Here is a 21,684-nt window from a genome sequence, read left to right as displayed (position 1 = left end):
AGAGACCGTTCCAAGAACACATTGAGCTCACTGTATCAAGGACATGAACACCTTCACAACCAAGCCTGCAGTTATCCACCAGCTGCAGGCCAGAGAAATAGCAGAGAGCATTCTCAAAACCGAGTTCCAACAACAAGCAGAAAGGCACGGTCACCTTGTAAGAGCCTCTTGGCTCAGAAGGGTGTCCACAGGTGTGGCCAGGGTCACCAGCCACAGAGGGCCCATGCCAAGTCCGCCTGGCAAGGCTGGAGACCCCCTGCAGCCACCAAGGAGGGCCTCACGGACAAGTTCCCAACTGGCCCACGCCTGCCTGTGCTGACTGCTTAAAAACCAAACAGAAGTTTGCAAAGGCCACAATGGGTCCTGGCCCTGGGCAGTGATCCAGTCCTTCAAGAGGAAGAGGTGGCCAATGAACAGGTTTTATTTTCAAGAAACAGAAGGTCTTCTGTTTACGCAGTTGTACAACAGGTTACCATTCAACATGTCAGTTTGTCAGTGTGAAGCGTCTTGATCAGTGCCACCCCTTTCATTCATCTTCCCTCCAACCCCCCGCCCCGCCCCTCAGTTTTCCTAGTTTCATAGGATATGCAGCAGATATTATGACTGCATACTTATTAGAAGATCTAATTGACAAACAGAATGAAAATGGGAGGCGATCTTTGGGAAGTGAAAGATGAGCTCTGTATGGTTTGCTCTAGGGGGAAGAGCCGCAAGTTTGTAGGTCACTGTTTCCCAGGCGCTACAGCCAGTATCTCCCAGTAACCACACGTGGTGATCAACTGTACGGACACTACACACATCTCAAAATAACATTCAGGAAATAAACATGTGCACAACCCTTCTCATGAAATCTGAGATGTTGCAGGGCTGGGTGATGAGGTCACGGCTCCAGCGACAGGTTCTCTTACGTGGAACTTCCATTCATGGAAGCCTGGGGTGGGCAGGAGGTTGTAAAGTTGCAACCATCACACCACGTTCCCAATTTGTGCCTTAGACTCCAAGACTTCAGGGAGGGAAAGAGGAGCGAGTAACCAACCCACGCAGAACAGAAATCAGACCCTGCAGTAGACCTAACAACCAAGGTCACACGGCTTTAGAGATTATAAAGATGGCACCTGTGTGGACTCGCAGGAGTCACAGAGAAGGGCCTCAGGGAAGCTGCCCGCTCCAGATTTCCAGGGCATCCGTCATCACTGGCGGGGTGGCCTGAAGAACGCAGAGGGCTCCTGGCAAAGCCTAGTCCGTGGGGAAGGAGTGAGGACAGCGCCTGGAGGCTCAGACACTGAGCGCCAAACCCAGCCAGCATCACAGGTGAACCCACCCAACCACCGAGGGCAACGAAGGCCAATCCCACACAGCGCACTTCCGGACAATAGAAAGGAGGGCTTCCAAACTCAGAATAACGCTGACTCTGACACACACACACGCACGCACGCACGCATGCACGCACGCACGCACGCACGCACGCACGCACGCACACACGCAGAGTGAATAAAGGGATGTAGTCCAGCATTTCAAGATTGAGTTAACATTCTAAAATTTTCATATTTAAAATAGGAGGAAACCTCACCACTACATGAGTGCAGAGATCACTTGAGCAACGCCAGTGGGCTCAGGCTGAGGAAGAGTCTGGAGACCTGACACAGGGTGTGTCACCTGGACTGGAGAAATACCGGAAGTAGCCCATCCCTAGAGACAAGGAGGGTCGCTGGCATGAACTGCTATGTCTAATGGCACAAACAGCACAGATAAAAGTTGAGAACATCACAAAGCGGGTGGTGTATTATCTTCATGCATGGACCATGAATTTTTACACAGAAAATCCCATGATCTGAAAAATAACCCTGAGAACAAATACAGATGCTGCCCCTACCCACCAGGGGAACTGGTCCCCAGACCCCCAAAGATGCCAGAATGCAGGGACACTCAAGTTGCTTGCATAAAATGTGTGGCTTTTGCATATAACCCCCCTCTTCCTGCATACTCTAAATCACCGCCAGAATGCTTATAGAATGTGTGTGTAAACAGGGCACGACCTGTTGACTTAATGCGTGGTTGAGGGAATAATGACGAGGAACAAAGCATGTCCATTGTGCAAACAGAGGCAACTTTCTAAATATTTCTGATGAGTCCAGAACTGTGAAGCCCTCAGGTAAGGAGGACCGACGGTACATAACCCCCTTTCCACAGCAGAAGCATTCCAAGACCCTGGTGGAAACCTATTAATACTCCGCCTATGATAACATCTAGGCACAGAAAGGGACAAACTCCAACACCATGATAAAAGAGAAAAATTGTGAGAGACTGTGATGCCTGTTAGGCGAGTGTGGGCCTCTCAGATTCTCTTACTGTCCTATTCCCCCTTCTTGTGATGATGGATGTGACTTGTATACACTGGTGCTTCTCTTGCCAGCATCCCTGCTGCCACGATCCAGGGTCATTGAACACAAGCACTGCAGAAGTACAAAAGATCTGGGTGATGGCAGCTGGGCACATGGACAGGGCACGGCCGGATAAAAGCATCATTTTCACCCCAGGATGAAATGGATGGAATCTCAGGATTTCACCATGACACAGAATGATGACATGCAACCTAAAACCATGAACTGTTTCTGGAATTTTCCATTTGTTTCTAGACCCCCCAGCTTGATCACAGGTAACAAAAAGCAGAAAGTTAACCCCAGGGAAAGGGGAGTGGGTACTACACATGAATTTACCCAAGATTGCAAACAAAAATCAATTGTAACGACCAGCAGCAATAATTTAAAAGTTAAAAAAGTTTTAAGCGTATACAGAACACCGTCAAGAACAAAGTAGTTAGAGATCAATCTTACCAAAGACACGCAGGGCCTCTCTGCTGGAAACTACAAAAGCCTGCTGAGAAAAATGAAAGGAAACCCAAATAAATGCAGAGAGAAATCATATCTCAAATTGCTGTAGTCAATATTGAGAAGATGTCAACCTGCCCGGAATTGACATCGACAGCTCCCAGTCAAATCCTAACAAGAAGCTACAAAAATGGACACCTGGATGCATGCTAGAGGCAAAGCACAAAGCTAAGAAAGAGCCAAAGCAATCTTAAAAAAAACTTGTGTTAAATCTTAATCAGGTAAAACAAAGTCACAGAACAGTACCCACAAATGGAAAACTGAGTTCTGATTAAGCACCTAGAACAGCAATCACACATAGCTGATGGAATTCCGACAGAAATCTGGAAGTTATTCAAGGGAGAATGGGAAAAGAGAGAGAGAGAGAGAGAGAGAGAGAGAGAGAGAGAGAGAGAGAGAGAGAGAGAGAGAGAGAGAGAGAGAGAGAGAAAGAGAGAGAGAGTGTGTGTGTGTGTGTGTGTGTGTGTGTGTGTGTGTGTGCATGTTTTCCCCACAAACCATGAAATAACTAACCACATAGGGAAAATGAACTATACACCTCATAAAGAAATAACCCCAAATGGATAACTTGAACACACACACCAAAAAAATCTAAGGATAAAGCTTCTGAAAGAAATTGTAGAATACCTTGGTGAAATTACAGCAGGCAATTATGTCTTAAAGACAAAAATTGCTAGAATTAAAGGAAAAAGGGGTAACTCATTACAAGTTAGAAACTTCTCATCAAAAGAAATTATTATCAGAGCAAAATCATAAGCCACCATCGTTCATAGATCTGACAGACGACGCATTCCCAAAACCATAACCAATACATGCAACACACCCAAGGAGACACAAAATGGGCAAAGCACTTGAAATGAAAATTAAAGCCACAATGAGATACTACATGTTACCACCTGGAGGGCTAAAAATTTTACAACCTGAGAACATCAAGTACTGGCAAGAAAGTAGAGCAATCGAAATGCTCACGTGCGGCCAGCGGAAATAGCAGATGACACAACTCTGAAGAAAGTTCTGGCAAATTCTAAAAAGGTCAATACATGCATGCTGCTCAATCTGGTAATTCCTAACCTTGGAATCTGCTCAAGAGAAAATGAAAACAGATGTCTACAAAGAGGCTTGGCCAAGGCTCCCCTGCTAGGATTGACTTGGGGGGCACAAGGGAACTGTCGGGGTGTGCAGGCTCTTAGCTGGGGTAAGCGGTACTGCTAGCTTTTGTCAAAACCTACTGAACTGTACACTCAAAATCTAAAGTTTCACGACGTAATTTTTATTTCAGTCTTTCAATGTTGAAAACTGTTCATTCCGAATTTCCATCGTTTTTCTGTTCTCTAGCTTTCCAATAGTCCCCCAAATTAACTCTCTCTGTCTGCCAGTTGCCCTTAGCAGCCAGGTTCTCATGGCTGGCTCACTGACCCTAGCTTCCCACCCTGACCGCTCACCTGCAGTCCCAAGGGCCTGGGATACCAGGCCAGGAGCCTCGAACCCAGGAAAGTTGTAGATGGCAGGCAGAGAAGAGGCCACCGGCTGAGTTCTACCACGTGTCTTCCTGAGAAAGTCAACTGTATCTTGTTCCCACGGCCAAATCTGATCTCTCTTGATGTGAAACGTCCATAATGTAAAAACTCATCACAATCCAGGATGGATACTTCGCTAAATGTATCTTATAATACTTGCTTTTTATTTTTATTTTTCCCCCAAACATGCTGTCAGGTTTTCTTTTTTTCATTTCCTTTTGGAGGAAAAAAAAAAAAGAAACCCAACACATAATTTCTATGATTTATTGTGCAACTGAACATGCTAAGAGATAAAATGACATTTCCCTACAAAGTATTTGGTGCCTGTGATTTTCTCAATACCACAGCCAGATGTTTCTCATAGAAGCTGGGAGGCGCATGTTCACACAGTTCAAAGGTTTGCTTATTTTTTAGTCCTAAGAAAGACGATATTGATTGTAGCACGCAGCTCTACAGGAAAGCCGGCCGGGGAGGAGAGCGGATATTTATTACCACACTTGTGCTCATTATGGTCGCCTCTGACAGGGGTCCATTAAAATCAATTTTTATGTTTCTTATGTATTTTCTTTATCTAATGTTCTTGGCATTGTGTTTATTAGCCAGTTAAGACAAACACCAAGCCCAGGAGTGGGTTGGTTTTTTTTTTTTCCTCTCTCTGTCAGAAATAACGAGAAGTGCAATTTTAATACAACTCCTCACAATCAATGAATGGAGGAAATTAAATGTTATGTTTCAGAATGAAACATTAGGAGTGCTTTAAATTTTTTATGTTTTTACAATTAGGGAAATATAGTGGGGATCCTGCAGAGAGAGACTCCATCTTCCTGGAAAGGAATGGTGCTCCCCAAGTCCCCCAGGAAAAGCCTACTCCACAGGCCCCACCCCACCCCGAGCCCCACGAAGGAAACGCAGAGTGGAGGCGCTCAGGGTGCCCTGCAGGGCGTGTGGGCCTTTCCCTGGACGCTGCGCCGCAGGCCCGTCCTGCCCGAGAACGGCGCGATGAGGCGCACACCAGCCGGTGGCAGCCCCCAGGCATTCACACCTCCTAAAAACGCTCACCCCTCCCACTGCTCGGCCCGCCACAGTGCGCCCCAGAGGCAGTCACGAAGCAACCCTGGATGAGACATGGCTGATGGCACTGTTTACTGAGACACCGGTCGTGGTGGCTGATGGCATCAGACCCAGTTGTCTTGCGGCATCCGGTGGAGAATGCGCAGGAATCACGTGTGATTCTGACCTGGGCTTCTGGGATACATCAGGGTCACTGGTACTTACTCGGCACTGGTCATCTTCCCGCTGGGCAGCCGGATCTGGTGCAGGCCTTGCCCACAGCCCGCCAGCTCAATCCTCCCCAGAGGGCTGTCCACCATCTTGTACTGCAGAGCACACGTATCCATTGTGCCACCTACCTGGAGAGGAACAATCATTGTTTATCCTTATTAAGGGAGAGCAAGCTTTTTTCTTTTTTTAAATTGTTATTTATAAAGGTGATTACAGTTACGTCAGTCAGGTAAAGAGTACATTTCATTTTGGACAATGTCATCCAGGAACAATTTTTAAGTCAAGTAAGAACATGTATCTAGAAACTTTTGGTCAGAAAAGAAAATGAATGAATGAATGAATGAATGGAGGGAGGGAGAGAGGGAGAGGGAGGGAGAGAGTTGGAGCGTGCGAGGGATGAAGTGTGGAAAGCCAGAGCGCTTGCGTGGCCTGGGCAGGAGGTGAGCCCACTGTGGGGGTGATGCACTGTCGGCCACACTCCACACGCCCCCAACTTGCAAGCCAAGGCGTCCACACAGCACCACCCAATGCAAGGAAACGGGGAGAAGCCGGTCCTGATGCAGAATAAAAATCTCCCTGGTCCAGAGGGAAGGAAGAAGACGGTGGTAAGGCCAGGCGCCTCGATCTCTCCTCGGTATTCCAGCTCCCGTCACCCCAAAGACACAGTCTGGACGTCTCACGCCAGCAGTCCCCAGGCTTCCCTTGCGGCCCGCCACCCCAACACCTGGACCCAGTGTCCCGTCCCAGATGCAGCCTGGACCTCTCATCGCCTCCCTCTTTGTCCCAACACCACCTTGAATGACCTTGCTCACATTCACCTGGCAAAAACACTTCCCAAGATGGTTCTGGAATGTTATCGTCACCCATTCCTACCGCAGATCGGGACTCTCCCAGGAGCTCTCCACTGGCTGGACACCTCGCACGCTGTGCCCTGGGAGCCCTGGGACCTGCTCCTTCCAGCTCTTAGCCCACCTGATCTCTGATGACACCAAGAGTCAGGTGTCGGGAAGGACCTGTGCCCTCCCACCACAGCAGTTGGGGCTGGCCTGGGCCAGCACCACGCCACAGGTGCTCAGAACGCCTGCTCTGGTTAAATGAGCGATGCCATTATGCGACTGTGATGACTCAGAGAATGCTGGGAGCTTTCCCAGCCGGAAACAGAGAGCGCAAGGTACTGTCTCTCCAGATCAGGTTCCCAGCTGCTAGCATGGGCTGTTCCGGACCGGGAGCTCTGGCCGGCCTGGGGCCCGCCCCTGCTTGCAGATGGGGGCATCAAGGGTGTCCACTGGATGGAGCAGAGGACCCCCTGGCAGCTGCCACGGCCCAGTTCCAGCAGCACCACTGAAAGGAGCCTCAGGGCTGCGCAAGTAACACAACCCTCCTGGGTCCACTCCGGCTGGGATCCAGCGGGAAGGGGGAGCCCTGGGCCCGTTCGAGGCACGGGCCGGGCTCTGTGGATTCCCACTCCAGACCATCTCGGAGCCCCGCAGGCCAGCCCTAACCATCACCATAGTACCCACCGAAAGCCACAAGAGGGGCTGACATTAATTGGTGGCAGGAAAAAAAATTGATTTTCCATGGCTATTTGGAGACCTCTGAAAAATGAAGTGAATTTCGTTTCATCTCCCTTTTAGCATGAATGGCGTTTAAATAACCATGTTCTGAATTAAGCAGTTGGCGCCAGAGGCCACTTCCCACCATATTAAAAGCCAGAGACCTAGAGACAGTGAGCGCTTTCTCTCTCCTGGGCTTGCACTGTTCCAGGCCTGCCACACATGTCTAAACCCTGGCCTTCCAGCACCGTCTCTGCAGCTCCATACCTTTCCGGTTTAATCATGTCCACGTCCGGGGCTCTAGATCATGAAAATGCTCAGAAAGCAGCCAAAAGGCAGGAATCCCAGGAGGTCCCCGACCCCATGGGCCCAGGCTGAAGATGGTGGTGGGGTGCGGCACCCAGGCCGGGGCCTGGACCCTACCTCCGTCCCCACACAGCAGTGGGGGACGAGGCACGTTCGCAGTCCCCCAGAGCAAGAAGGACGGAGGCCGGGAGCAGCCACAGGCTTGCACGCTCGGCCCGCCTGAGGTCAGGCCTGGGGGGGTCCTGGAATTAGGGAAACCCCAGAGAACCCTGTGTTCCCACTTCCTGTGGGGGTGGGGAGGGAGCGGACTGCCGGCCTCACAGGTGAACTGCCCTGGTCACGTGCCATGGGCGACAGGCGGATTTTGCAGGATGACCACTGACAAAGATAGCACCTTCTGACGCCTGTGTTTGGACCTGGGGAGTGGAGTGGGGTACAGACCAGGCCCTTGCTCTGGGTCCCTGCAGCACGCCAGGCCTGCACAGCTCCTAGAAGGCCTCTGCACAGTCACCTAAACAAGGCGCTCCATGCACACGTGCAACAGGTGTGCACAAAATGTCTGTGTATCCAAGCCAGCCCCCAACAGGCACCATCTACATTTGACCATCAAACTTGAAGTGGGTGGCTCTTGCCTGTAATCCCTTCCTCATTCCTCAAGAGGCTGAGATCCAAGGATCTCAGTGTGAAGCCTTCTGCCATGCCCTGCGTGAAACCGCGTAAACGGTGCAGAATCGGGGAGCATCCAGAAAACTACAGTCCAGTGTGCGTGCGAGTGTGAAAGAAACGTCACACACGGAGAAAGAGAAGAAAGCTTGTTTGTGTATAGAGCTGACAGACTGCTTCAGAAGTCCCCAGAACTTCAAGCACTTTGGAGAAACGTTTCCAGATGACAACTACTGCTCACAAATCCACGCCACAGCCTGGCCGACAGACAAGCTCTGTGTCCAACCGGGAACTGACATGTGTGAGTCCAGCATGGCCCAGAGCGCTCTGTGAGCCCCGTGGGAAGCTTAGGGAGGAACTCACCTGTTCCCGCCCTGTCTTCCTACCCCTGCCCCTGCCCCTGCCTGCCCGTCCCCCCTCTTCCCCCACCCGCCCTCCCCTGCCCCTGCTGAACACACAAGCACCACCCTTGAAGGCCCAGGCTTCAGGACTGGTGGTGAGAGCTGGAGGGGAGACAGTCACAGCTCAGCTGTTACTACGTGGAGGAAAACCTCTGCCAAAACGCAGAGAAAGCTGACAACTCGCAGAACTCTTAAGGCAGCACAGGAGACTTGCTGTGTGTGCCCAGCTCCAGGTCCTGGAAGCTACACGTTCTCTGCTCATTTAGAAGATGGGAAAAGTTGTGGACTTTTGCTGTGCTCACTTTCTAGCCATCATTGAAATAAGGAGCTGGGGATAAAGCAGAGAGTATCATTACATAATCCATGTGCCACTCTGCCAGCCAAGTACCCGCGCTGCAGATGAAAAGCAGAAGCAGGTTAGAAAAACAAATGAACCCCAAACCTCCTGCTTCCTCCCGGAAAACTTCGCATCCACAGACTGCTGAGCTTTTCTGAAACGAAGCCAGGATCCCTCACAGGGAGCCTGACCAGGGCAGGTTGGATACAGCTTTACCAGAGGACCCCTGAAGCCAGCAGAGCTGCACTGCAGCACCCAGGCCTGGTCAGGCCCAATCTGTGCCAGTAGGACCCCTGCTCTCCACAGGCTGGGTCTGGGAACCAGAGTCCACCCACAGGCGGACATCTCAGAAAGGAAGACAACGGCAGAGGCACAAGCCTGGGCCTTAGACTGGATTTCTGTGTGTCAGATTCAGGGAGGGCAGCAGGCAGCCACTCAGGGGATGAGCAGCTCCCAGGCTGCTCTGCCTTCCCAACCCCAGGCTTGTGGGCATACAATGAGCGATGCACCTGCCTGGCTGCACCACTTCCTCAGCCCACGGGTCACAAAAGGGACACTCAGCCACTGAGAGGTGGCCCTGCTATTTCCAAGGAAACTGACAAGTCCCTGATGGTCACAGGGTGAGAGCACATCCACAGAGCCCGGCCCCAGCTCCGGCAGACCCCAGGACTCGAGCCCCAGTTTGGCCGGGAGGGAAATGCCAGGGCACCCAGCACCAGGAACCGGAAACGCAGCCTCTCCCGCTCTTCTGCTGCAGGGCTGTGGAGGCTTTTATTCTAAATAAAAGTTTTCTTTCACCTTTACTACCATGTGCAGATTGGAGAAGAGATTCACACCCTGACGCCTTGGGGAGGAAGCAGACTCCAGGAAAGGACACCCCGAATCCTGTACAATGTGGGGAGCAGGGCCCTCACCTCCAGACACCTGGCCATCGCGGGCGCCCAGGCCGGCCATGGATCTCAGCCACAAGCTGCATGTCCTGACAGCTCACAGCTGGCCATACTCTCCGTGACGTCCCCGTCACCTTTCCAAGCTCCAATCTTGGTCCAGCATGGCTCATTTCTATTTTGCTAAAAGTGAAAAAACACACCCACTCCACAGCACACTTTCCCTCATTTTTAACTTCTCTGTGCTGGAGTTCCCCACGCCGGCAGGGAGGCAGCCCGTGTGTCACAGGAAGGACGGGAAGCTGGCGTTCGGTGTGGGGAGGCCAGGCCATGGGCCCGGGGCGGGGCGGGGCGGGGCGGGGCGGGGCGGGGCGCGGGTCACCTCCACGGGCCTCACTTCCCACTTTGCCAGCAGCACCGTCCTCACGGGCCGCGACGCTCCTAGCACTTCAGGTTCCAACAACTGTGGCGCTGCTTGTGCCAGGCTGTCAGGTAGAGGGTGGTGGCCGGGACTGGACACAGGGTGGCAATTCCCACAGGACTTATGATGGGAGCTGCTGCTGAAATATGGCCCTGCAGTGAACACCAGTCCCAGGGGGTGAACACAAGTCCCACAGAGAGGACACCCGTCCCACAGAGCGGACACCAGTCCTGCGGTGAGGCGTGGGGCGTGGACAGAACACAGTGAGACAGTAATGTCACCACAGTGGCGACCCCGCCCTGGGCAGGCAGCAGGGGACACACAGCACCGTGGCAAGTCAATCCCCTGTGCCCAGGAAGGCCACAGCAGGCCACGGGAAAAGAAGAGCACACAAATGGTGAGTGGAGAAAACATGGGCTTCCGGCCTGGGTGACCCACTCTGGGAACCGGCTGGGAAAGCCCAGGCCCGGGCTCAATCACAGCCCGCACCTGCGCCCACACAGGGCCCGTCCAGCCGGCCAGTCACGGTGGGATCCAGGGACCACCACAGACCCTGCACCACCCATCTCCGCCACGCCCAGGGAGTGAAGTCCCAGCGGGGCTGGGGATCACAGCGGAGTCGCTCTTGGGGAGGCCGGCAGAGCTTACTGCAGCCTGACACGGGTGCCAGGGCTGACTCCCTTCTCCACTCCCCGCCGTGGCTGCCTCAGTAGTCCTCCAGGTGTGATCTGCCAACACCGAGGAGCTCAGGCTGGCAAGACCAGCGAGAGAGCTGCCGCCACGCCGGCAATGGCACCGGAGGGCCCCCCACTCACAGCAAGGCCGCCCAGGCCAGCGTGGTCCCCAGCACGTGGCGCCCGGCACACCGGCCTGTTGGGACGGTGTCCAGGCACCTCAGTTCAGCACACAGGCCTGAGTCTGCCGGGCCTCCAGCCGCCGGCCTGCTCCCAAGCCCCCGCTAGCTGCAGTCTGTTCCCCCGGCCACCAGCACGCTTTCTTCTGGGCACACGACCCCAACTTCCCAGGCCCTGTGCACAAGGCCCTGAATCTTCCTCTCTACCTGCCAACAACAACTCCCAAGCCACCTGGCTAAGCCTCGTACCCACCACTGTCTCTGACCTACGGCCTCAATGAAGATTCCATCACTAGCATTTTCTGGAATGTTCTCAAGCTCTAGGGAAGCAGGGTCTGCTGTCCCCTGATGCCAAGCGCTGGGGGCCTGGCATGGCTGCTTCCTGGAAGATCAGCCAGCAGGATGATGCTTCCTTCCCACAGTCAGGAGCAGGCTCTGCAGAGGCTCTGGGGTGTGGGGCTGCCAGGCTGGGGGTCAGGGGGAGCGTGTGTGGATTTATGTCCAGCTCCCAGCGGGAAAAGCGTGATGTTCCACACGTGGGCGCGGGTGGCCGTGAGGGTGCCGGGCCTGGACGGCTGGTGTTCTCTGACAAGCAGGGGACACCACCTGACACCTAGGCCACCCTGCCTTGGAAATGCTCGCGCTGCCAAGTGATTAACCCGGCTCCAGTCCACACAGCAGCAAGTTTTATGTTCTAAATTAGTTACATTATATCCAGAGACTATCAATGGGCTTGATAACTTGAACATATAATTCTATGCCTTTTACTCTTTGAACAATAATTCAGTCTAGGCCTGCAGCTGAAGCCAAGATTTCCAGACCAAAAGTGCACTTTCCATTTGATTAAATACTAATAAATGCAAGAATAAGACACCGGTCTTTTATCTTACAGTAAATTCTTCAAAGAGCATATACTCGAACAATTAATTTCTTCTCTGGAGAAAAGGACAGGTCCTTCCCTTTCACAGACAGCTTCGCGGTCTCAAGTCTTAATTACAACAGTTAAAACGTAATTTATAGTAGTCCAGGGCTTAAAGAGAAATGACATCATAGCACAGGTCCTTGGGTTATTGAAGTCGACAGGCCTCTATGGGGCGCCTGGAGCAGCTGCTGAAGGACAGCAAGAATCAATGTGGTTCTGCACCTCAGTGTAGACACACTATGTGCAGTCTCCAGCCCCATCCCTCTCAGTGCTGACACACTATGTGCACAGTCTCCAGCCTGTCCCCTCTCAGTGCAGACACACTATGTGCACAGCCCCAGCCTGTCCCCTCTCAGTGCTGACACACTATGTGCACAGTCTCCAGCCCCATCCCTCTCAGTGCTGACACACTATGTGCACAGTCTCCAGCCTGTCCCCTCTCAGTGCAGACACACTATGTGCACAGCCCCAGCCTGTCCCCTCAGTGCTAACACACTATGTGCACAGCCCCATCCCTCTCAGTGCTGACACACTATGTGCACAGTCTCCAGCCCCATCCCTCTCAGTGCTGACACACTATGTGCACAGTCTCCAGCCCCATCCCTCTCAGTGCTGACACACTATGTGCACAGTCTCCAGCCTGTCCCCTCTCAGTGCAGACACACTATGTGCACAGCCCCAGCCTGTCCCCTCAGTGCTAACACACTATGTGCACAGCCCCATCCCTCTCAGTGCTGACACACTATGTGCACAGTCCCCAGCCCCATCCCTCTCAGTGCTGACACACTATGTGCACAGTCTCCAGCCTGTCCCCTCTCAGTGCTGACACACTATGTGCACAGTCTCCAGCCTGTCCCCTCTCAGTGCTGACACACTATGTGCACAGTCTCCAGCCCCATCCCTCTCAGTGCTGACACACTATGTGCACAGCCCCAGCCTGTCCCCTCTCAGTGCTGACACACTATGTGCACAGTCTCCAGCCTGTCCCCTCTCAGTGCTGACACACTATGTGCACAGTCTCCAGCCTTTCCCTCTCAGTGCTGACACACTATGTGCACAGCCCCAGCCTGTCCCCTCTCAGTGCTGACACACTATGTGCACAGCCCCAGCCCCATCCCTCTCAGTGCTGACACACTATGTGCACAGTCTCCAGCCTGTCCCCTCTCAGTGCTGACACACTATGTGCACAGTCTCCAGCCCCATCCCTCTCAGTGCTGACACACTATGTGCACAGTCTCCAGCCTGTCCCCTCTCAGTGCTGACACACTATGTGCACAGTCTCCAGCCCCATCCCTCTCAGTGCTGACACACTATGTGCACAGCCCCAGCCCCATCCCTCTCAGTGCTGACACACTATGTGCACAGTCTCCAGCCTGTCCCCTCTCAGTGCTGACACACTATGTGCACAGTCCCCAGCCCCATCCATCTCAGTGCTGACACACTATGTGCACAGTCTCCAGCCTGTCCCCTCTCAGTGCTGACACACTATGTGCACAGTCTCCAGCCTGTCCCCTCTCAGTGCTGACACACTATGTGCACAGTCTCCAGCCTGTCCCCTCTCAGTGCTGACACACTATGTGCACAGTCCCCAGCCCCATCCATCTCAGTGCTGACACACTATGTGCACAGTCTCCAGCCTGTCCCCTCTCAGTGCTGACACACTATGTGCACAGTCTCCAGCCTGTCCCCTCTCAGTGCTGACACACTATGTGCACAGCCCCAGCCTGTCCCCTCTCAGTGCTGACACACTATGTGCACAGCCCCAGCCTGTCCCCTCTCAGTGCTGACACACTATGTGCACAGCCCCAGCCTGTCCCCTCTCAGTGCTGACACACTATGTGCACAGTCTCCAGCCTGTCCCTCTCAGTGCTGACACACTATGTGCACAGCCCCAGCCTGTCCCCTCTCAGTGCAGACACACTATGTGCACAGCCTGTCCCCTCTCAGTGCTGACACACTATGTGCACAGTCTCCAGCCTGTCCCTTCTCAGTGCTGACACACTATGTGCACAGTCTCCAGCCCCATCCCTCTCAGTGCTGACACACTATGTGCACAGTCTCCAGCCTGTCCCCTCTCAGTGCTGACACACTATGTGCACAGTCCCCAGCCTGTCCCCTCAGTGCTGACACACTATGTGCACAGTCTCCAGCCTGTCCCCTCTCAGTGCTGACACACTATGTGCACAGCCCCAGCCTGTCCCCTCTCAGTGCTGACACACTATGTGCACAGCCCCAGCCTGTCCCCTCTCAGTGCTGACACACTATGTGCACAGTCTCCAGCCCCATCCCTCTCAGTGTGCTGATACACGCTGCACACAGAGGCACAATCCTCACAAAGCACAGGAATAACTACCAGCCAAACCAGGAGGTGCATATGGCAAACACAGCACTTTTCCATTGTCTTTGGTATTTTAAATTTTATAAACTATCCTCACATGGGTCATTCATTACAAGAATAAAATGTGCCAGAGGGAGGCACACACCCAGTGCTGGTCACATCAGGCCACGCGAAAAAGAGCACAAAAATGGCTAGCAGGACTGCCCTCTGCATATAGACTGGAGAAAACATGGGCTTCCATGAGAACGGCTTAACCCTGGGAACGGCTGGGAAAGCCCAAGCCCGGGCTCAGTAACATCCCTGTGCCTACACAGCCGGTCCAGCCGGCCACGGTGGACAGTAAATCTCATCTAAGAGGAAAAAACTGTATTTTTTTCTGATGACATGAACAGGTTGGGAGCAGTAACACAGACACTGACACGCAGCAACACACATCTGTGCAAGCACACAGCCCACAGGTGGCCCCTGGCCGCCATGTGCTTTTCCCAGACCACGGCCTCCAGATGCTCTTCCCCGATGGGTGAGGGAGCTCCCCTCCAAGGAGACTCCCCCCAAACAGGGGTGCAAGGGGTGGGCTGACCCGCCAGCGTGCACCACCACATTTCAGGGCTGTCTCCCATGGTCCAGGCAGGGAAGGAGGAGACCACCCATCCCGTTTGGAAATGGGCAGCACACCTCTGGGAAACCCAGGGAAAGAATCCGTTCTCCAGATCCACGCGCTGGACAGTCCAGGCTGGAAGCCTTGTGAGGGTTCACTTGAGTAACAGCAGGAGGGTCAGGATCTGGAGAGAAGTGAACCCAGCGCAGGCCTCGGTCACCCGGGCCACAAAGACCCCGGCCACTCTCGTCCCAGGACACCAGAGGCCAAAGAGACAGGAGTGAAAAAGCAGCCAGCCGTCATTACGGGCCACCCCACTGTCAGCGAGCGCCATCGCTGACGAGGTCTCGGTACGCCTGGCCAAAGGGAGAGAAGCTGCTAGAGCAGCCGGCCGGGCCCATGTACACGGCAGCTGCAAGATGAGAGTTATGGGGAAGCAGGAGGCAGGGAGGCCAGGAAATGGAGGGCAGGCAGCCAGACAGGTGAGGGTAGCAAAGAGCAAGCGGCATGGTGGGGAATCCTGAAGGCCAGCGGGGGCCGGTGCCTGGCTTTCCAGCACACCAGATCAACGCGCCTTTGTAACGACAGAGACGCCACTCTCACTCTGTCGGTGGAAATGAACTAAGGGAGCGACCCCCAGGACCTCCTGAACAAAGAACATTCTGACCAGCAGTCAGAAGGCTCTCCTTGCTCTCTGGGCATCCCAAGGAGGCCAAGGGAAACACCCCACTGTGAGCTCCAAGCAGCCATCGGCAGGTGCCCCGCCGCATGTTCAGACACCGAGGGCTTCTCCTGCGGCACCTACCCAGAGGAGCTCCCCTCTGGAGACCCAAGGTGGAGCGCACCCGAGTGCTGCTCACCCACACAATGGCGGTGCATCAAACAGTGAAGAAGCCTGCAGCCTGGGAAAGGGGACAGATCCTCATGCTATAGCGTGGAGGACACAGAGGACTGTGTGCTCAGGAAAAACCAGCACAGATATCTTAAAGTTCCTCTTAAGGAACGAACCATAAAATACTTGAACTAATATAGCCACCGTCCTAGGACAGAACGGATGGGACTGCCGCCAAGCTCTGGCGTCCTGGCTGGCCGCGAGCTGCCAGAGGGCGCCAGGGCCGTGCAGCCCCTCCCACACAGCCCTGGTGTCAGAAGCAGATGCCGCCACAGGCCACGTACTCACCCCACGCAGCTCTGAGGAAGAGCGCCAGGCCACGCGGCCCCTGCAGGTGGACCTGCTATGGATGGCAGCGCAGACCCTGAACCGGCTGCCTGACCTCTGCTGTCCTCCGAGGACACAGAAGAGTCATTCGACACAAACCTTCCCTCAGGCCAGGCCAGTCTGTGGGACCAGGCGAGAGGCGATAATCCACCCAGCTGGTCAGCTTCAGGAGAGTGAGGGGGGTGTGGGGGGGTCTCTGTGCGGGGTGTGCTTTGAGTCCCTTTGAATGGCTAGACAAAATACCACCCAACAGTTGCTTATAAACTAGAGCTCGAAGGCTTCAGACCCAAGACCCAAGTGCCAAAGGTCTGAGTGCCTGGTGAAGGCGGCTTGTCTTCTCATGTGAAAGGGCCTTTTTCTCTCTGGATTCCCTTATCCAGGCTCTGACCCCATTCCCTGGTGCTCGTGAGCCAATCACATACCAGAGCATTAACATGGCCGCCAGCCGTTAGTCTTCCTGCGTGAACTCGGGGGGGGGGGGGGCGGGGGGGGGGAGACTGGGGGGAGAGACACCCAGAGTGCAATGCTCACAGGCAAAGGGACTAGATTAAACTAGCAGGAAGTTTAGTGGTTTAAATGAAAATTTAATGTTTAATATAGAAAAGTTCATTTTTCTCAAGCTATTTGATTTAAGATACTCGCTGTTTACATGAAGAAGATATACATAAATTCCACATTTATACACTGTACTTCAATAAAAACAAAGGCCAACCTGTAACCAATTTACCTACAAATGACACAAAGACAAAATGCCGTGCACGCATTGTTCCTTGGAATGCGTGATTATTACAAAATTATATATAAGCTATAGCCAACCTTCGCCCAGATAATTGAGTAATGTCATTATTTCTCTCACACTGATATAGTCTGTCATTACGATGTATTTCAGAGCTAACAAATGTAAAAGTGTGAGCAAGTTATTACATATTTTAGCAGGTACATTTTATCTAGATTAGAGCAGAATGAATTCTTCAAACCAGGCTCATAGATGGAAACCCTGCAGGTCTGAAGTGCTACTCTCAGACATAACTTGGATTACCAGAAAACTCCAGGCAGTGGAGAAGAAAGAAACTTTGCTATTCATCTGCTTCTTCAAACCTCCATGCTGAACCACTAACAGTGGCTCCGGTTCTCACACCTACGGCGTCCTCTGCCCCTTTGAGGTATTGCAGAGAAGGAGGCTCACGCTTATTTTCTGTGCTGGTTTCTTTCCCGAGCACATGGTCTTCAAGGCTTCTCTGCACTGTGTCAAGGGTATCTGCCCCCTTTTCAAGGCTGCAGAGTACACCGCTTGTAGACAGACCACATTATCCGTTCATCCATCAGTGAACACGTGGCTGTTTTTGTCTTTTGGCTGCTGTGAATGGAACTGCTATTATACAAACACGTATGCCAGTCCTGCTGGACATAAACCTAAGGTAGGAATGGCAGGATCATTTCGTTTTGTAGAGCACACAGATTGCTCGGCAGTGGCATCACCTCAGCTCTCTGGTCTTTACATCCTCATTGACAGAAGTCACCGGCGCGCTCACACTCACGCACTGAAAGGCAGACTACAACTCAACTTCTGCAGTGCTAAACCACAGCCATACTCTGCTTGCCAGGCCCAGGCCAGCCCTGATGACAGAAACCTCAGGCCCAGACTTCTAACCAGGGGTTGCCAGTGGTTTTGATTCCTGCCACCAGGAGTGACCATCACTGTGTAATCACAGATCTGAATCGATGCGTAACACATAGGCTCTCAAGCTCTTGTGACTCACTGGGATTCTGAGGTCAGAGCTAAAGTATCCTTTAGATACTTGATAGAATGCATGAAGCCTCTGAAACGAATGAGCCAGGGAGAGGCAGGCCGAGAGGAGATTCTGAGCCCCACCACAGACTACAAAGACTAGGGAGTCTGCCCTCAAGAAAAGGCAAACTGGGTAGGAGAATAGGAAGGCAGACGAGGCCTCAAACACACGAACTTCACAGAACTTCTAGAAAGTACCCCCACCCCGCCATAGGGCTTCCTATACCACCCAAAACCTAGAAGCTTAGTAAATGTTTTATCTCCATTCAAACCCTAAAAAACCTGGTAGAATATAAAGAAAAGCTTTAAGCTTGTTTCCCCGCTGCTAAAATTTAACAGATAAAATGTATTGAAAGCAGATCCACGTTTATTTTGGAGGACTGAAAGGTTTCTCCATCACAGAAGTAACTAACACAATCAAAACACGAGCAAACACAGGAGCGCTCGGAAGAAATACAGTATTGAAGTGGAACCATAAAAAAGTTGCACAGAAACCATTTGTCATTTTGGTCCACTCACCAGAGGCTCTGCGCGCCTGCTTCTACTGGCGTGCATCATAAATCAGCATCTGGGTCCACTCACTCACAGTACTTTGCTCCCCTGGCCCCAGAACAGGGGACCTTCTAACCACTGGAACGCTCATTCCTGAGCCAGCCACGTACCCGACTCCACAACACCCAAAGGTTGTGTTTTCTTCCTGGAGCGGGGCCCTACGCTCAGTAGCTACCATCAAGCCACGGGGACATCTGTCCGTCATCCACACAAAAAGACCCTGGACTTCCAAGCTGAGCCTTTCCCACAAGGCATGATATTCCACCTACAGACTAACAACCAATGCCTACATTATGTGGATCAAACATGAAGGGGGCATCCCCCGGGGCACAGAGGGAGAAAGCGAGGAGCTCAGGATTAGAGCAGACATGGCAGCAGGCAGAGGCTCCTAGGAGAGCTGGAACCAAGTTCACTTCCCCGAGGGCTCAAACTCACGGTGCGGTAATTCGCAGTCCCATCTGACCGTGTGCTCACAGGCGGCCATCTTCCCGCTCGTCCTCGGAGACACATCCTGACCTTGTCCTCAGGAGTCCCCTCCCAATATGCTCCACACCCATTCTCCCACCGTGGCCTCACCGATACCTTTCTACCTATTCCACACATGATGTTCTACCTGGCTCTCTAGCATCCAACCATAAATCACTGCAGAATCAGAACCTCGTTGTAGAGATAGAAAAATGTAGCCAGGATGGAAGAGCGGCCTCCCACTGGCAACACGGGGAGGAGACCCGGGCAAGCCCGCGGTGAGATGACTTCAGGGCCCACTGCACTGCACTGCAGTCCCCAATGGCAGTCCCAGGAGGCTTGATGGGAAGAGGGGAGCAGGATGGAAGAGAGCGCAGATAACAAGCTTTTTCAAATGGTTGGGACAGAGCATGCAGAGTCACGAAGAGAGAACGAGGCATGTGCAGGTCTACCAACACCGAGTGGAAACACGGATGGAAAAGAGTTCAGAAGACTGATGAGGAGGATGTGGCCGGGCCGGCTGAAGACTTGACCGTCTGATGGGGTCAGCGGTGCAGAACAGGACAGCCAAGGACTGGAGGACGCTCAGAGGTCAGAGGTCAGCGGGGCTGTGAGGCGCACAGGGTGCCTGTTACACCTGGCCCGCACAGCTACAGAGGAAGAGAGAGGCGCCGGTCTTCAGAAAGACCCGCAGATCTGAAAAATTATTTTGCCATGGAGGGGTAAAAAGACAGAAGAAAGAGAAGAGGTCAAAAATGGTGTCTGTGAGCCCTGCCCGAGAGGGTGGGGTTCCATGGAGAGAAGGGCCGCAGGGAGGGGGGCCAGGGAGGAGGAGGGAGGGGCTGGGCGCGGACTCGGGAGAGCGGTACAGTCCTGGCCCCGCCCCCCTCTGCTCCCCATCTCACTTTGATTGTCCTTGGTTGGGACCATCAACACTGTCTCCAGAGAGAACCAATCTACCCGTGTGAAACCCACTGAGGTAGTGGGGTGCTCACATCCGTGAGCAGAAAATTCCACAGGCCAGGCAGCGCCCTCTGACGCCTCACGAAGCCTCGCAGGGTTAGGGTGCTCAGCATCAGCATCCAGCCCAGAGCACACACGTGCTCGACAACCAAGTGCAATCACCTCCCCGGCTTCCCGTCCTGCTCACCAACAATAAACAAGCAGCAAAGGGCTTTTGAATGCAATGCCTGGTAGAGTTAGACAGCCAAGTACGCATGCGAGGAAGACACCAGGAGCCAGAACAAGCAGAACACATGGAAAACTAGTGGCAGAGCCTCCGTAAGCTGAGATAGTAGAGTGATCAGAGACAGACAGAAAGTTACTCTTAACCATTTCCAAAGAGATGGTGCTGGGGTGTAACCTGGGGTCGAAGGTCTGCTTAGCACACACAAGGCCTGGCTTGAGCTAAGGCTGACCCCAGGCTTCCTGGGGTCAACACAGATCAGGAGGCATCGGGAAAGCAAGCTCCACTGTGCGCATATCCCGGTGGTATGGAGCTCCTCTCCTCAGCCCATCTCTGCCTGGGTGTTCTGGAAATGGAGAGGGGCTTCTGTTCATCATAGAGAGTGTGGAAGCTATTAACATGTCAATGGCAGGAATAGGAATGTTCTGGAATGTGGATAGGGAAGTCCTCTATCCTATTATCCTGTACCCTCACTTCCAAATGCCTGCAACACATTCCAGTCTAAAATTAATTAAGTCCTAAAGCATGACTCCACTTCACATTAAAATACACAGAATCATTTGTAGGGTTTTTTTTTCCCCCACTTTTACGACTCACAAGGCTTTCCAGGAACTGGGCCATAACTCAGCAGAAAGATAGACCTCATTTCCTTTAAAGTTGGCAGAAAACTTGTCAGACCACCACGGTGGCTGAGTTATGTCATGTGTCAGGTGAGATGATGTGTGTCCCCCGGACAGATCACCTCCCTGGGCAGCCTAGCGGTCAGTACCCACACCAGGTCACTGTGGCACCTCGCTGGGCTCGACCCTGCCCAAGCCCTCCTCTTACAACAGGCTCTGTTATAAATCACTGCTCTTCTCTTTCCACAAGCTTTTTTGTTGTTGTTCTTTTAATTAGAGAGTATGTATAGGTAGATGTTATCCGTGAATTTCAAGGATATAAAGGGAAAGTTATAAAACACACGTGTTTAAAAGGGAGAACCAGAACATTGTTGGCAGCTGTCTAGCTGAGGAAAGAATCCCTCACACACACACACTGAAAGATGGGAAACAAAACATGTTTCCAAAAACCTTCCTTAGCCCTTTTAAAAATTAACTCTTAATATTTAGCCTCATATCTAAATGGCTTTATAAATTATATATATGTATATATATTTTAAAGCCTGTACCATCCACCCAAGGGGCACTGCTCCCCAGAGAATAGACCCCCAAGTCATCGCCTCTGACAGAGTCCGAGTCAATTTCTACCTGAGCGTTGGAAAGGCTGAAGCAGAAGCTGCTAAATAAAAGGTAATGCGACTAGGCATAACACAATAAAAGATATTACCTTCAAAACGCATTATTGTTGCCAATTATAAGAATCACTTCAACTTAATTTCAAAAGCACAATCACCTTCCATAGAAACAGTCTCTTTTTTAAATTTCAAAGAGTATTACATTAAGGCAATAACTCACCTTCCAGCCATAATATCGCTGGGGCTTATTGCAACAACACATTTCATAAATACC

The 21,684-nt window shown here is 52.5% G+C and overlaps 1 protein-coding gene across 4 annotated transcripts in view; it reads right to left on the bottom strand.

Moving 5' to 3' along the window:
- The window catches only part of Mgmt (O-6-methylguanine-DNA methyltransferase), a 209,943-nt gene that overhangs the window by 158,605 nt on the left and 29,654 nt on the right, over nucleotides 1-21,684 (bottom strand). For 2 of the 4 annotated variants that reach the window (XM_070011478.1, XM_070011480.1), the window contains exon 2: nucleotides 5,681-5,814. In XM_070011478.1, the coding sequence (XP_069867579.1) occupies nucleotides 5,681-5,802 (122 nt within the window). In that variant the 5' untranslated portion in view covers nucleotides 5,803-5,814. Of the gene's footprint in view, nucleotides 1-5,680; nucleotides 5,863-21,684 lie in introns of those variants that run through there. The other 2 variants (XM_070011479.1, XM_070011477.1) reach the window with 2 other exon arrangements.

This window comes from Dipodomys merriami, unplaced genomic scaffold (genome assembly GCF_024711535.1).
Source record: "Dipodomys merriami isolate MVZ:Mamm:240054 unplaced genomic scaffold, mDipMer1.0.p SCAF_82, whole genome shotgun sequence".
Lineage (NCBI taxonomy): Eukaryota > Metazoa > Chordata > Mammalia > Rodentia > Heteromyidae > Dipodomys > Dipodomys merriami.
This window is presented reverse-complemented; position numbering and strand designations above follow the sequence as displayed.